The following is a 14,756-nucleotide window of genomic DNA, read 5'->3' as shown; positions in this document are numbered from 1 at the left end:
ACTCTTCCAGGAGCCCCACTCTGATCAAGTGAGCTACTCCTCCTCATCCCCTCTCCTAACACCTCCCTCTACACATCTGCCCTGCCTCTCTCCTCTGGTGCTGGTCCCTCCTCTGCAGGTGTCTGCCTTTCTGCTCCCCGCCCCCCCCAGAATCCCCTGGCACCTGCACCCTCCTGGTACCCCCCTTCCCTCACTGCTCCTTCCCCCTTTGCTCTCTTTTTCCCTGATGCCCACCCCCTCACCACCCTCTTCCCCAGCTCCCCTCATGCCCCTGTGCCCTCACACATGACTTGCTCCATCCCCGCCTTCCTCATGCCCACCCTTTCTTTCTAGCCTTCTCCCAGCACCTCTCCCTCCCCCCTCTAGCATCCAGTGCCCTTACTCTCTCCTCTCCCAGCATCACCCTGTCTCCCCTCCCACTGACACCTCCCTTCCTGCCCTTTTCCTCATTGTCTGCACTTGGCCCCCTGGCATTTCTCTCTCCTGCACCCCTGTCCCTTGGTGCCTTCCCCTTTCTTCTTCTTATTCTTCTCCTGACCTCCTCCCCTTAGCACAAGCCCCTTCCCCATATTTTTCCCCTCCCCACAGTCCAGTCCAGCCAAGCCCCTTCCCAGTTTTTTGCTGTCCCAAGCAAAACATTTTTGGCCACCCCCTTTTTGTTGTCTTTTACACGTTTGCATTTTGCAATGGGTTTTTTTGTGTGTGTTTTCATTTTTGTCCCAGCATTTTAGCCTTATAAATAGCAAATAGCATTTTCATTTGTTTTTTTTTCCATAAAGGCAAAGGCGTTTCAAGTGAACTCCTCCTTTCATTCGCTGCTGGATCACAGCAGCCTTTTGCCTGCCCTGTCCAGCCCCTCCCTATGGACAGGCACCCTTCACTCCTGACCCACAGGGGAAACAGGGTGCAGGGACAGCACAGGGCCAAAGGGGTGCAGGGAACAGTGGAGGGGGGGTACAGGGGTGACGCGGGAATCGGGAGGCACAGAGCCAGAGGGATGCAGGGTGCGGGGTGTGGTGGAGGCATGGAGAATGGGACGCGGGGAACAGGAGGGGCAGAGGGATTGGGGTCTAGGGACAGTGCAGGGAATGGGCAGCACAGAGCTGGGGGGGCAGGGATTGGAGGGGAGCAGGGTGCAAGGACGGCGCAGAACCAGAGTCTCGCAGGGAAGAGGGAGAGCAGGGGATCCAAGGTACAGGGGAGCAGGGGTGGCATGGGGAACGGGTGGCGCAGAGACAAAGGGGTGCAGGGCGGGCGCAGCGAGCTGGGTGGTTGGCCAGGAGTGGTCTCTCACCGGCGAGGGGGTTGGATCCATGGCAGGACTGGAGCTGGAGAGGCGGGGCCTGGCTGCGCTTTAAAATCAGCCTTTAAAATCAGCGGGGCCATGTCACGCTGGCGTCTGCCAGCGTCCCGCCCTATGTCCCGTGCCCCACCTCCTTGAACCGAAGCTGCAAACAGGCAGCCCGGCGCTGAGAATCACCGTGCTTCCCACTTCCTGGTGGCACTCCACTCCTCTGCCCAGCCAGTGGATGGGATGGGGCCGCACTGCCTGTAGTGCGGGCTTTGGGCAGCCCATCACAATGGCCCACCGGGCCAGTCCACCCCTGCAGTTGCTAGCTGATAAAATCTACTCACCACGGGCGAGTGCACTTGTCAAGCCCTGATGGTCCATAATATTATTTTATATTTATATATTAGCAATAATTTTAAAGGCCTTCAAAAGCTTTTTAAGTATCAGAATTGTTTCACCTACCAATGAAACACAGTCACCTCTGAGGTGGAAACATGGCAGTTGCTTAACTGTACATAAAAACAAAGGAAGATTCAGAAGGCGGATCCAAAACCCATCTGATGTCTTTCCACTGATTTCAATGGGCTTTATATCATGTCTTAGAGAATAAATTTAAGAATACCACATCAAAGAAGAGCTCTATTTTAGTTCAAAAGCCTGTATCTTCTGCCAACAGCAGTTGGTCCAGTAAAAGATATTATCCCATACACCTTGTTTTGCTAATATCAAAGTGAAGTCACCACAGATCTTTTGGTAGCCAGTATTCTGTTTTCCTCCACATCAAATTCATATGCCTCAAATTCAGCTTCAGAGTCAGCCCAATTCCACCTGCCAACGTTTCATCCTTAGTTGCATACTACTCCCGAGCATACCCTACTCTGACGAATCAACTTCATTCCCTGGATACTCCCTTTGTCTCTTCCTAAGTGTGCTCTCACATCTTTGATCATGCCACTCCTACTTCCTCCCTAACCCTGTATATTCAACTTCTCTTCTTTCCTTCCAAGATAGCATTACATTTTGCTATTAGCTTTCAATCGCTAGCCTCCATCCCTGCATTTACTCTAGACACTCACCCTAAATCTGACCATAAAAAAAGAACTGTCAAGAAGCCTCTATGGCAATATGCTTATGATCTTACATTTCTGTAATGCTCATCCAAGCACAACCTTCTTCCTCGCTCTTGTTTGAATTTTTAAAACCATCCCTTGATATGTGCTGTCTACTTTAGAGTGTAAGAAACTTGACTAAGAGGTTTGTCTCATTTAATTGCTTGTAAATCCCTATACCACTCAATTAATACTGTAAAAAATAAATTAACCATAACACAAACAGGAGCTTGACTAAGACATAAAAGACACACACCCATTGCAAAACCAGAAATCTGAGAAAGGAACAGTTTTCACATTTCAAAGCTGTACAACAAGAAAATAATAACTGTTCCTATATTTGTAATGGAGAACTTCAAAATTAGGCAACATAGTTACTGTGACTAACTACACACAAATATTTTAGTCTTCACTGAAGAAACTTTAGATCAAAAGCAATTCACAAAGTATATATTAGCTTATTTGGAAAGGGCTACTGAAAAGCTACAAATTTGCACTTCCCTCTACCTCAAGTACAATGTTTTGAAATTTTAGTATTTTCTTCTCTCAGATGACTGATGGGTTTCGTCTATACTGCACAGCTATTTTGGGATACTGGAGGTATCCCGAAATAGCTACCCAGCATCTACACAAGCCGCCAGTTATTTTGAAATATTTTTCAAAATTACAGGCACACTGTAAATTACAGGTAAACCTCATTGCACGAGGGGTAAGAGATGGCTCAAAATGGCACATTATTTCAAAAGTTGGCGCTGTGTAGATGCGCCAAATTTCAAAATAAGCTATTATGAAAAATATTCAAAATAAGTTATGCAATTTGCGTAGCACAAATTGTGTAATTTATTTCGAGTTAAGGTGCTGTGTAGATGCACCCACTCAGTGCAGAGATACTTCAGGGAAGAGAATAGATAGTAATTTCAGGGATACATTCCAAACAAAGGCTTCTGCAATATCTAGTAAATTGTTGTTAAATAAAAGAGCTATTTACTTTTTACAAGATTGCCACAGACACATGAAGTTCTGTCCAGGTTTTTTCATTTGCTCGCCAGGTTGACTTGGTGCTGGGTATGAAGAAGGCTGCAAATTGATCTGCTGGCCCTGTACTTGCACTGTTGGTACTGGTGTCACAGGTGTGCTCTATAGAAAAGTTTCAAACACAAAGGGTTAAAACAACAGATTAGAAGATAAAAACACACACTTTCCAGTTTATTCTATTGGTTTTCATACTTCATTGCACTAACAATGAAGCTTTAGACTTTAACCACTGAAACTTCGAGTAAGTGGTAATGTATGTCATGGTGAAACAACAGGAAAGTATTTGATAGCCCTTGAATTTTTGTACAGATTCTTCTGATATCTTACTTGTTGTAATTATGCATAAATTCAAATACTGAATTATGAATCAGAGGAACACAACATTTGGTTACTTCTGCAGCATCTACATAAGCAGCTTTTTAAAAAGTAGGGTTTTTTTACCTTTAGCACTATACAGAACATGCCTATTAACAAAAGATATACAGGAGTAGTAACTTTATAGTGGAGAGGCATATTATTATTTATTTGAGAGTGTAGTCTAAAGTATGGATACACTATTTTTGGAGATCTGTTCACATACTTTAGATGTTTTCTGTTCTACTTACAAAGATTATTATTCACTACCTAAATGCATATAGAACACCTGAAATGAACTCTTTTATAAAAGACTCAATGTACTATCTGTGCAAGTCAGTAAGTAGATAAGTAAAAATGAAGCACCAAAAGTTACTACCACTTTTGAAAATCTCACCCACCCACTCATTCACTCTCAAATGTAAAATGACCCAGTGTGATTTTGTTAGTGTATGGAGGTACTAAAGGACTTTCTGATGGACCCTACACAAACAAAGGTTCTCTGAGTTCCTGTGAAATAATTAGCTTATTCAATGTTATAATGCTAGAAGCCTAGTATTCCTTACCAGACATATAACAATATTGCTTTATGAAGAAGTAAAACCAGTTCAGTAAGGAACCCCCTCACTTCAATGTTTCAAGGGATTGTTTCTAAAAACTAGTAAAAAAAAAAAATCTTATTCCCCTTTACAGGTCACTTTTAAACAATGGTTCTCAAACTTTTTGGCCCACAACCCACTCCACTCAACGCAAACCTTACCGCAGACCGCCACCAGTGTTCCCTCTAAGCTGCGCAGCAGCATAGTTCCACAGGTGATTAATCAGCCCCACCCAGTCAGTCAGCTCCGTGCATGGAGCCCTGAGCCTCTGACTGGGCGGAGCTGACAATCACCTGTGAAGTTGCACTGCCTTGCTGGTTAGTGGGAACACTGACCTCCGCCCTTGATGACAAAATGGGTGCTGGTGTTATGCTAACGGTACACTGAGGCACATTACATTGCATAAAACTACATTTAGCTATATGGCTACACAGGATGGAATTGGGATGCAGGGTCTGGCCAGGAAGGAGAGTGCAGGAGCAGGATGGGGGTGGAAGTACTATGAGTGGGATGTTTGGTGTAGAAGAGGGCTGAAGATAAAGAGATCTCTCTGGGAGGGATGGTGCAGGAGTAAACTGAGGGTTCGGAGGCTGGGAGGGAGGGCGCAAGAGCGGGATAGGGTTCTTGCAGGGAGGAGGATGCAGAAATGGGATGAGGATCCAGGGTCTCAATGGGAAGAGACATGCTGGAGGGGATGAGGGTGCAGGGTCTGGGCATGAAGTGGATGGGGATGCTTACCTAGCTACCATCCCAATTCTGGCCAATAGAAGCAAGAGGGAAAGCTTCCAGGTAGTGCTTCCCTGTGCCACTGTTCTCCCAGATGGGAAAAGGGGAAGCAGCAGAGTGTGGAGTAGGGAGGTAAGCAACTAGTCGACTATCTGATAAGCATAAGCTCAACTAGTCACTTCCCCTGCTTTGTTGCCTCTATCAGAGAGAGACAGCAAGGGGGTGGGAGCAGGAGCCAGTGCTGGGGAGAGGGGGGAGCAAGGGAGGTAGAGGCATCCCTGCTGCTGCCTCTTGAAACACACAAGAGACGGGAAGTGGTTCTTGTACATTTCAAAGGGAGATATGCAGCAGGATAGCAAGGGCCCCCCTTATCAACTAATCAAGTAGTTAATGGAAATTCCATCGACTACTTGATTAGTTGATTAATCGAAATTTAACATCCCTAGCATGGAGCCCCTTCCTAACCCGCAAGCCAGATCTGACTCCCCACCCAGAGTGGGAAGCCAGCGCTGGCTCTCCAGCCTTGCAGGGTGTGAACTGTGGGGATGGAGTGCAAGTGCCAGTGCCAGTGGGGAAGCGCTGACCCATGACCACCTGCAAAACAGCTGCAGACCACCACACTTTGAAAACTACTGTTTTTAAATCTTGGTATGTTCCCTTTTTGTTCTTTATGATATATAAAGAAAGGCTGAAATGTGGATTCCTTTACTCTCAAAAAAGAATACTCTCCCCCATCCCCGTATGTTATTTAAATCTGAAAGAAAGGTCTTTTCCATGCTGTTTTTCCTATATGTTTCTAGTCAACTGGAGCACTAATAAGATGATGACACCAAATATATTAAGCCATTGAACAACAGAGATTCAACAACTCCTGTTCATTTAATTAAGGTGAAAAAAGCTCTTCACACACATCTATGACCTCCAGTGAGTATCCCTCAAAAAATAAAAACTTGAAATTCCTAATTTCCTAAGGTTAAAAAAAAAACCTCAGCAGTGTGCATAAAAGGACCAAATTAACCTACCTTTCAGGCCTCCCTTCATTCACAGAACCATAGAAATGAAAGTCCTTTCCAGTCTTAAAGAAGTCATCTATTCCAACTCCTCCCTCTGCTGGTGGGTCCACCTAAACTAGACCATCCCTGACAGGTGCTTGTTCAGCCAGTTTCTAAAATCCTTCAATGATGGGGTTTCCACAAATTCCCCTGTAAGCATATTTCCAGAACTAACTTACCCATATAGTTAGAAAGTCCCCTCCTCCCCCCAATATCTAATTTAAATCTTCCACGGGGCACATAAAACACATTACTTATAGTCCAACTTTCAATGGACGTGGAGAACAATTGATCACCATTCTCTTTAATATATTTGACAACTGTTACCAGGATCCCCTCTCGGTTTGCCTTGGTCAAAACTAAACACACTTAATTGACCTTTCCCCATAGGTCATTTTTGACACGATTCATCATTTCTGTTGTTCTCCTTTGGACTGTCTCCAATTTGTGCACATCTTTCCTGAAGTGTGATGCCCAAAAATATGCACAGTATTTCAGCTGAGGCCTCAGGAGTGCTGAGCAAAGTAGGAGATACCTCATGTGATTTACATACAGTAATCCTATGTATACACTGCCCACTCCATAACCTTTTTTACAGCTTCATCACATTGCTGAGTATTATTCAATTTGTGATCCACTTTAACCCTCAGATCCTTTTCAGAAAAAACACCACCTAGCCAATTATTCCTAAATTATAGTTGTGTATTTGATTGTTCATGAGTGAGATATTCTGAATTGTTTTTATTACATTTCATCTTGTTGATTTCAGTAAATTCTCCAATTTCTCAAAGTCACTCTAAATTCTAACCCTATCCTTCCAAAGTGCTTGCAGCCTCTCCCAACGCGGTGTTATCTATAACATTTACAAACACACTGTCTACTCCGTTAGCCAAATTATGAATGCAAATATAGAACAGTACCAGACTGAGGACTGATCCCTGCGGAACCCCTAGGATATGCACTCTGATTGACAGCAAACTACTCATAACTTCTCTGGGTACAGTAACTTGGGCACCCACTTTACAGTAATTTCATTTACACCACATTTACCTAGTTTGCTTATGAAAATGTCATGTGGGACTGAGCTAAAAATCTTACTAAAAGCAAGATATATCATATCTTCTGTTTCCTTCTGTCCACTAGGCCTATAACTCTGTCAGGCCTTGTCTACACTAGACCAGGCAGATTGGCCTAAGGTACGCAGCTCCAGTTATGTAAATGCATAGTTGGAGTTGATCTACCTTAAGCTGAGCTGTGTCGTCATCCATACAGCAGGAGGTTGATGGGAGTATATACTCCTGTTGGCTTCCCTTACTCCTCGCAGAAGAAGCAATACCAGATGCCACTAGGGGCTGCCCTGAGCGTTTCAGTTAGGGGTCTATACTTGACCGGGTAAATTGAGCACTAGAAGATTGACCTCCGGAGTGTTGATCTTCTCATAAGTGTAAACATGCCCTCAGAGAAGGAAATTAGGTTGGTTTGACAGATTTGTCTTTGCCAAATCCAGGCTAGCTATTTTTTATAACCCTATTATCCCCCAGATGCATACAAACTGTTCAATAATTTTGATCCAGTATTTTTCTAGATATCAAAGTTAGGCTGACTGGTCTATAATATCCCAGGCCCTGTGTTTCCACTTTATAAATATAGGCACTATGTTTTGTCTTCTAGTCTTTTAGGATCTCACCTGTCTTCGAGTAACTCTCAAAGATAAATGCTAATGGTTCAAAATTGCTTCTGCTAGTTCCTTATGAGCAAGAGAATGAATTTCACCAATCCCTGACAATACGAATAAAACTACCTTATCTAAATATTATTTAGCCTATTCTTTCCCTCTTTTGGTTTGCATTACTTCTGTTTTGTTGTTACTATTACTTATGTTGAGTAACATTTCAGAGAAGACTGAAGCAAAATAGGCTTAAATATGTCAGCTTTCTTGATGCCATCAGTGCTCCTACCTCACTCAGTGAAGAGCCTACACCTTTTCTTCATCTTTCTCTTAGTCCTAATGTATTTAAATAACCTTTTCTAATTGCCTTTTATGATTCTTGCTAGATTTAACTCATTTTGTGCTTTAGCCTTTCTGATTTTGTAAGTACATGCCTGTGCTATTCTTTTGCATTTCTCCTTAGCAAACTGTACAATGTGAGGAGGGGGGGAAAGAGCAGGCTCAATTTTTTCTTTTCATTTTCAATCACCTTCAATTATTATGTACAATATTTTGTTTAAGTCTTTTCATCATCATTCTTCAGTATTTCTAGATTACTGTTGTGGGAACTGAAATCAACAAACTATTTAAAATGTTTCATTTGTATACCATACACTTATGGTTATGATACAGTCTTTAATTACACAATTACATGCTATTTTTTCCACAAGACCCCCACTTCATTCAATGTAAAGGATACATTGTGCTTTGGAAATAAGTAAGGGTTCTATAATAAAGGACACTCGTCTGTAACCCCCACCGTTCTTTGTTTCTTGACTTTACACCCCTAATATTCTTTTAACATTTTTAACTGTAATTTTCTAATTTTAATCCTGTGGAACCATACCAAATCCCCAAATGAGTCACCAACAGGGTTGGAATCTTTAGATGCACAACACAGATCTCTACCACTTGAACTCATGAGTATTTGGTAACGGTAGAAGGCTTTTATTTTCTATGTGGCCCTAACACTAGATGGGAATAGAGACAGCAGGTTTTACAGCTATTTGCTAGATCACCAGCAATGTAGAGACTCCAGAATTCTGGGTTCTATTCCAGGTTGTATGGAGCAGTGTTCTCTAATGGTTACAGACGATTAGCACCCTTCTCCCCACCAACAACTGCTAATCTGCTGGCTTCTAATCAGGCCCGGCCAAAGAGTTTGAGGGGCCAAAGGCACTGTAGTTGGCTATGTTATGTGGCTCCCAGAGTAGGGCAGTGAGCAAGTGGCCAGGCAGTCAGGTGCTGGGCAGCGTAGGGCTGCATGCAACTGCCTTACCTTAAGGCTGGGTCTGTTCCTAATCATTTTCCTTCTTCTCCCTCCATCCCTACCTGGCGCCTACCTCCAGTTCTATCCTCCCTCGTCTGTGGATCCTGCCCTCCCCTATGCCACACTCTTCTCTTATTCCTTCCCAGCTCCTACCTTCTTCCCACTCCCTCTCTCTGCTTCCTATCCCTCCCCTAACCATCTTCTCCTCCTGATCTTAAGCCGCCCACTCCTCAGTTCCTATCTTCCCTCTGAATTCCTGGTGTTGTCCCCCTTTCCTGCCTCTCTTCCCTTTTCTCCCACACTGCTCCTCATGCTTCTACATTCTTTCAGCAACTTTTTCCATCTCTCCATGATGCCAGATTGCCATCATGAAAGCAATAGCCTGAGTCTTCCTGCTCTCAGTTCCTATGCCTGGTGACACAGCAGCTTCTACAGCCCAGGGATGGATCGTGTTCAAGTGCTTTGTTGAGATACTATATGCAGAATCTTGTCAGCCCATAGGAGCTGTGAAGACATGGAACATAGTCAGTGCTGATGGAATCTTTGGAGTATGCAGCTGTTTCAATCTCTAACACAAATCTATTGAACATGCGTGAACTGAAATTTTTCAGAAAACTATAAGTTGGCCAGATTTTAACAGTTTAATGGGGATGACAAAAGCCATATCCTGAATGCCAGAATAATTTCTTCTGCCAAATTTTAAGTCCTGAAAGCATTAGAGCTTTCAGCAAAATAGTTTTAATTTTTTTTAAATATAACTATATTCTGGTCTTCATTTTATTATAGAAAATGTCTGAATGGATCTATCCTAGACATCTTTTTTAACCAGAAATTTAAAAAACAAAACAAAAACTGCCTGAAACATACACCTCACATGGAAAATTTCAAGCCAAACTTCTGAAGTTTGGCAAAGTTATAAGCAAATGAAAACAGATTCTAAAGTGTTGGACAACTGTGCTACATGCCCATATTCTTTGGGATCATTTCTTGTAGGAGGCATTACTTCCAAAATGCTAGCAGAATATTATGTCTTCACAGCAAAATGAAGGTGTGATGGCATACCGATGTTAGTTTTAATTTTGCTAGCCCCGATATCAAATGCAGTGTATACAGTGGCACTGGCTTCAGCATAAAATAGAAACCCAAGTAGCTCCACAGGGCTCTTGAAGCTCTTGTAGTCTGATTTCTAGAATATCTACATTGCTATGAAACAAAAAACAGGACTACTATGTAGCACTTTAAAGACTAACAAGATGGTTTATTAGGTGATGAGCTTTCGTGGGCCAGACCTACTTCCTCAGATCAAATAGCGGAAGAAAATTGGCATGACTGTATATACCAAAGGATACAATCAAAAAAATGAACACATATGAAAAGGACAAATCAAATTTCAGAACAGAAGGAGGACGGGGAAAGGAAGGGGGGGGAGATAAATGTCTGTGAGCTAATGATATTAGAGGTGATAATTGGGGAAGCTATCTTTGTAATGGGTAAGGTAATTAGTGTCTTTGTTAAGACCTAGGTGTAAAGTGTCAAATTTAAGCATGAATGACAGTTCAGAGGATTCTCTTTCAAGTCTGGTGTTAAAATGTCTTTGAAGCAGGATGCAGGTAATCAAGTCGTTGAGACAATGCCCTTTATGGTTGAAATGGAAAGAAACTGTATTTTCTTTGTGATCCTGTCTAATATCTATTTTGTGGGCATTGATTCTTTGGCAAAGTGTCTGAGACGTTTGTCCAATATACATAGCAGACGGACACTTTCGGCACATGATAGCATAAATTATATTTCTGGATGAGCAGGAATATGTGTTCTTGATTACCTGCATCCTGCTTCAAAGACATTTTAACACCAGACTTGAAAGAGAATCCTCTGAATTGTCATTCATGCTTAAATTCGACACTTTACACCTAGGTCTTAACAAAGACACTAATTACCTTACCCATTACAAAGACAGCTTCCCCAATTATCACCTCTAATATCATTAGCTCACAGACATTTATCTCCCCCCTCTCCCGTCCTCCTTCTGTTCTGAAATTTGATTTGTCCTTTTCATATGTGTTCATTTTTTTATTGTATCCTTTGGTATATATGGTCATGCCAATTTTCTTCCACTATTTGATCTGAGGAAGTGGGTCTGGCCCACAAAAGCTCATCACCTAATAAACCATCTTGTTAGTCAAGTACTACATAGTTCTGTTTTTTGTTTCAGCTAGACCAGACTAACACGGCTACATTTCTATCACTATTCTACATTGCTATGGTTACCCATGCTATCTAGATTAAAACCAACACAGGTATTCTTACTTGTGCTACAATCACATCTTCATTGTGCAGTGCAGATACAGTCTAAAATTATTTTATAATGCCTAAATGATAGGCAGAGGACCCCAAAATATTATAAGCTCTGAAACACAGATCAAGATGTGCTCTTGAAAACAAATTTGCTTTTGTGAATCGAAAAGACACTAGATAACTCTCACCCAATCCACCCAAATTTTGCAATTACTTCTGTAATATAATATTCCATATACTCTTACATTACTTTTTTCAGGTTAATTTCCTGTTTATCTCATTTCCACTTGATCATCCTATACAGCATGAGTTAAAATCTTCAAGCTAAACTAAAACATGTTCTCTCCCTGACTTAGGGCCTGATTCTGCACACATTTAAGCTCATGCTTACATGCCTATTCTACACATAAAACTGTGCTGTTTTACTAAAGAACTGCCATACTGGATCAGAACAAAGGTCCATCTAGCTCAGTATCTTGTCTTCCGACAGCGGCCAATGTCAGATGCCCTAGAGGCAATGAACAGAACAGGTAATCACCAAGTGATCCCTTCCCTATCACCCATTCCCAGCTTCTGAATAACAGAGGCTAGGGGTACCATTCCTACCCATCTTGACTCCATGAATTTATCTAGTTCTTTTTTGAATCATGTTAAAGTCCTGGTCTTCACAACATTTCCTGGCAAAGAGTTCCACAGGTTGACAATATGTTGTATAAAGAAATACTTTCTTTTGTTTGTTTTAAATCTGCTACTTATTAATTTCATTTGGTGACCTCTAGTTCATGTATTATGGGAAGAAGTAAATAATTATTCCTTATTCATTTTCTCCACACAAGTCATGATTTTATAGACCTCTATCATTTTACCCTTTAGTCTCTTTTCTAAGCTGAAAAGTCCCAGCTTTATTAATCTCTCTGTTTTCCTCAATATAATTTAACTTCTACTTCTTAAACAATGCCTTTTTATCTCTCTCTGCTTCTTTTACTTGGTTGTTAAGGCACGCTGGCACTTCTTTGGTTCTCTTACTTTGTATCCATTTAAGCTGAACCTCTATTATGGTATCCTTGAAAAGTTCCCATGCACCTAAAAGGGATTTTACTTTAGGCACTGTACTTTTTAATTTCTGTGTAACAAATCTTCTCATTTTTGTGGCATTCTCCTTTCTGTAATTAAACGCCACAGTTTTGGACTGCTATGGTGTTTTTCCCACTACAGGGATGTTAAATTTAATTATATTATGGTCACTATTTCCAAGCTGTTCAACTATAGTCACCTCTTGGACCAGATTCTGTGCTTCACTTAGGACTAAATCAAGAAATGCCTCTCCTCTTGTGGGTTCCAGCGCCAGCTGCTCCATAAAGCAGTCATTTAAGATGTCAAGAAACTTTTATCTCTGCATCCTGTCTAGGGATGTAAGTGACTAGTCGAGTAGTCAACTACTTGATAAGCATAGGCTTATCGGGTAGTTAAGGGATTACTCGACTGCTTGCTTCCCCCCGACCCTGCTGCCTCTGTATCAGAGGCAGCAAAGGGGAGGGGAAAGCAGGAGCCAGAGCTGAGAGGAGCTGGCTTAAAAGCCAGTTCTCCCCAGCACTGTCTATGTGGTGCAGGGTGGGGAACAGGGGAGGCAGAGCCGCAGTGGTCCTGGAGCCATTGTGAGGCAGGAGTGTTCAGTCCTGGCTCATACCATCCATAGTAGCTAACCCCGCTTTGGCTCTGCACTTTAAATGTGGAAAGAGCCTGGCAGGCTCTTAGAATATTTACATTGCCGAGCTGTAATGGTCCTGGAGATGGACTCGGTTTGCACCACCCCCGGGAGCTAATCCTGCTGCATCTCTGCACTTTAAATGTAGCAAAAGCCCAGCAGCTCTTATTACATTTAAAATGCAGAGCTGCAGTGGTGGTAGCGACCCCCCCGCCCTTTACTGATTAATCAAGTAGTCGATGGAAATTCTACTGACTACTCAATTAGCTAATTAACCATGACTTAACACCCCAATTTATCCGGAGGTGATGTGTATCCAGTCAATATGGGGATAGTTGAAATCTCTCATTATTACTGAATTTTTAATTTTTCTAGCTTCTCTAACTTTCCTGAGCATTTCACTGTCACTATTACCACCCTGGTCAAGTGGCTGGCAATATATCCCTGCTAATATATTCATATTATTAGAACATGGGATTACTATCCATAAAAGATTCTATGGAACAGTTTGATTCATTTAAGATTTTTATTTCATTTGATTCTATGCTTTCTCTCCCCACCAGCACAACCTGTTCTGTCCTCTCGATATATTTTGTAAACTTAAAAAACCACCAATAGTCCTGCAGCACCTTAGAGACTAACAAAAAATGTAGATGGCATCATGAGCTTTTGTGGGCACAACCCACTTCTTCAGGTGAATGGAGTTAAGGGGTCCAGGTTGCAAAATAAATAGAGAAAGAAATGGGATGGAGAGGGAAAGAGAAGAAAAAATGGGGGAGGGAGGAAAAGTCAATTAGAGTATCCATGCTAAATGATCAACTTAAAAAACAACAAATAGTCTGGTAGCACTTTAAAGACTAACAAAACATTATCAACCAACCAAACAATGAAGGTGCCAATGGTTCTTTGTCTGTGTAGAATCTGGTGCTAGTACTCTTCCTCGCTATTGCTAACTACTGGTTCTTATCTGCTTCTTTTAACTATCCAGTCTTTAGGCGCTTATAGACTATCCCACAGTCTCTCCCCCCGCCCCCCATTTATTTTTGGTTCTGGACATCCAACACTCCGGTCATCTGAAAAAGTGGGCTGTGCCCACGAAAGCTCATGATACCATCTACATGTTTTGTTAGTCTATAAAGTGCTACCACACCATTTGTTGTTTTTTAAGTTTATCCTCTACAGACTAACTCAGCTACCCCTCTGAAGCTTTTGAACATGCTAAATGAAGCTGATAGTGTGGGTTCTAAGTACTCTTAAGTACTTGGCTTTTTATGTCATTAGGATGTGGAATGTAGCGGGTAAGCCACTTAAGGTCTTTGTTTAAACCTCTATTGCAGGTATCAAACTTGTAAATTAAATTAAGTTCTGCAGTTTTCCTTTCAAGCTTACTGTGTCCCATTAATTATCCTCATTCCACCAAGTTTCTGTGGTGCCTATTATATCAATATCCTCATTCAATATGAGGCACGCTAGTTATTATTATTTAGAATTCCAGCATTTGTATATAAGCACTTTAAAAACTTGTCACTATTTAGCTGTCTGCCATGTTTTAAGTATACAGATATCAAGATGCTTATATGATATATGCCAATACTGGGTGGGGAATAAGCTA

General features: G+C 41.9%; 1 protein-coding gene across 1 annotated transcript in view; it reads right to left on the bottom strand.

The window, feature by feature from the left end:
- Positions 1 to 14,756, bottom strand: part of ARID2 (AT-rich interaction domain 2) — a 179,763-nt gene that overhangs the window by 44,121 nt on the left and 120,886 nt on the right. The window contains exon 16 of the mRNA XM_075930435.2: positions 3,389 to 3,537. Coding sequence (XP_075786550.1) covers positions 3,389 to 3,537 — 149 coding nt within the window. The remainder of the gene's footprint in view (positions 1 to 3,388; positions 3,538 to 14,756) is intronic.

This window comes from Pelodiscus sinensis, chromosome 1 (genome assembly GCF_052426305.1).
Source record: "Pelodiscus sinensis isolate ZL-2025 chromosome 1, ASM5242630v1, whole genome shotgun sequence".
Lineage (NCBI taxonomy): Eukaryota > Metazoa > Chordata > Testudines > Trionychidae > Pelodiscus > Pelodiscus sinensis.
Note: the sequence above shows the minus strand (reverse complement) of the source record. Positions and strands in the feature narration are given on the sequence as shown.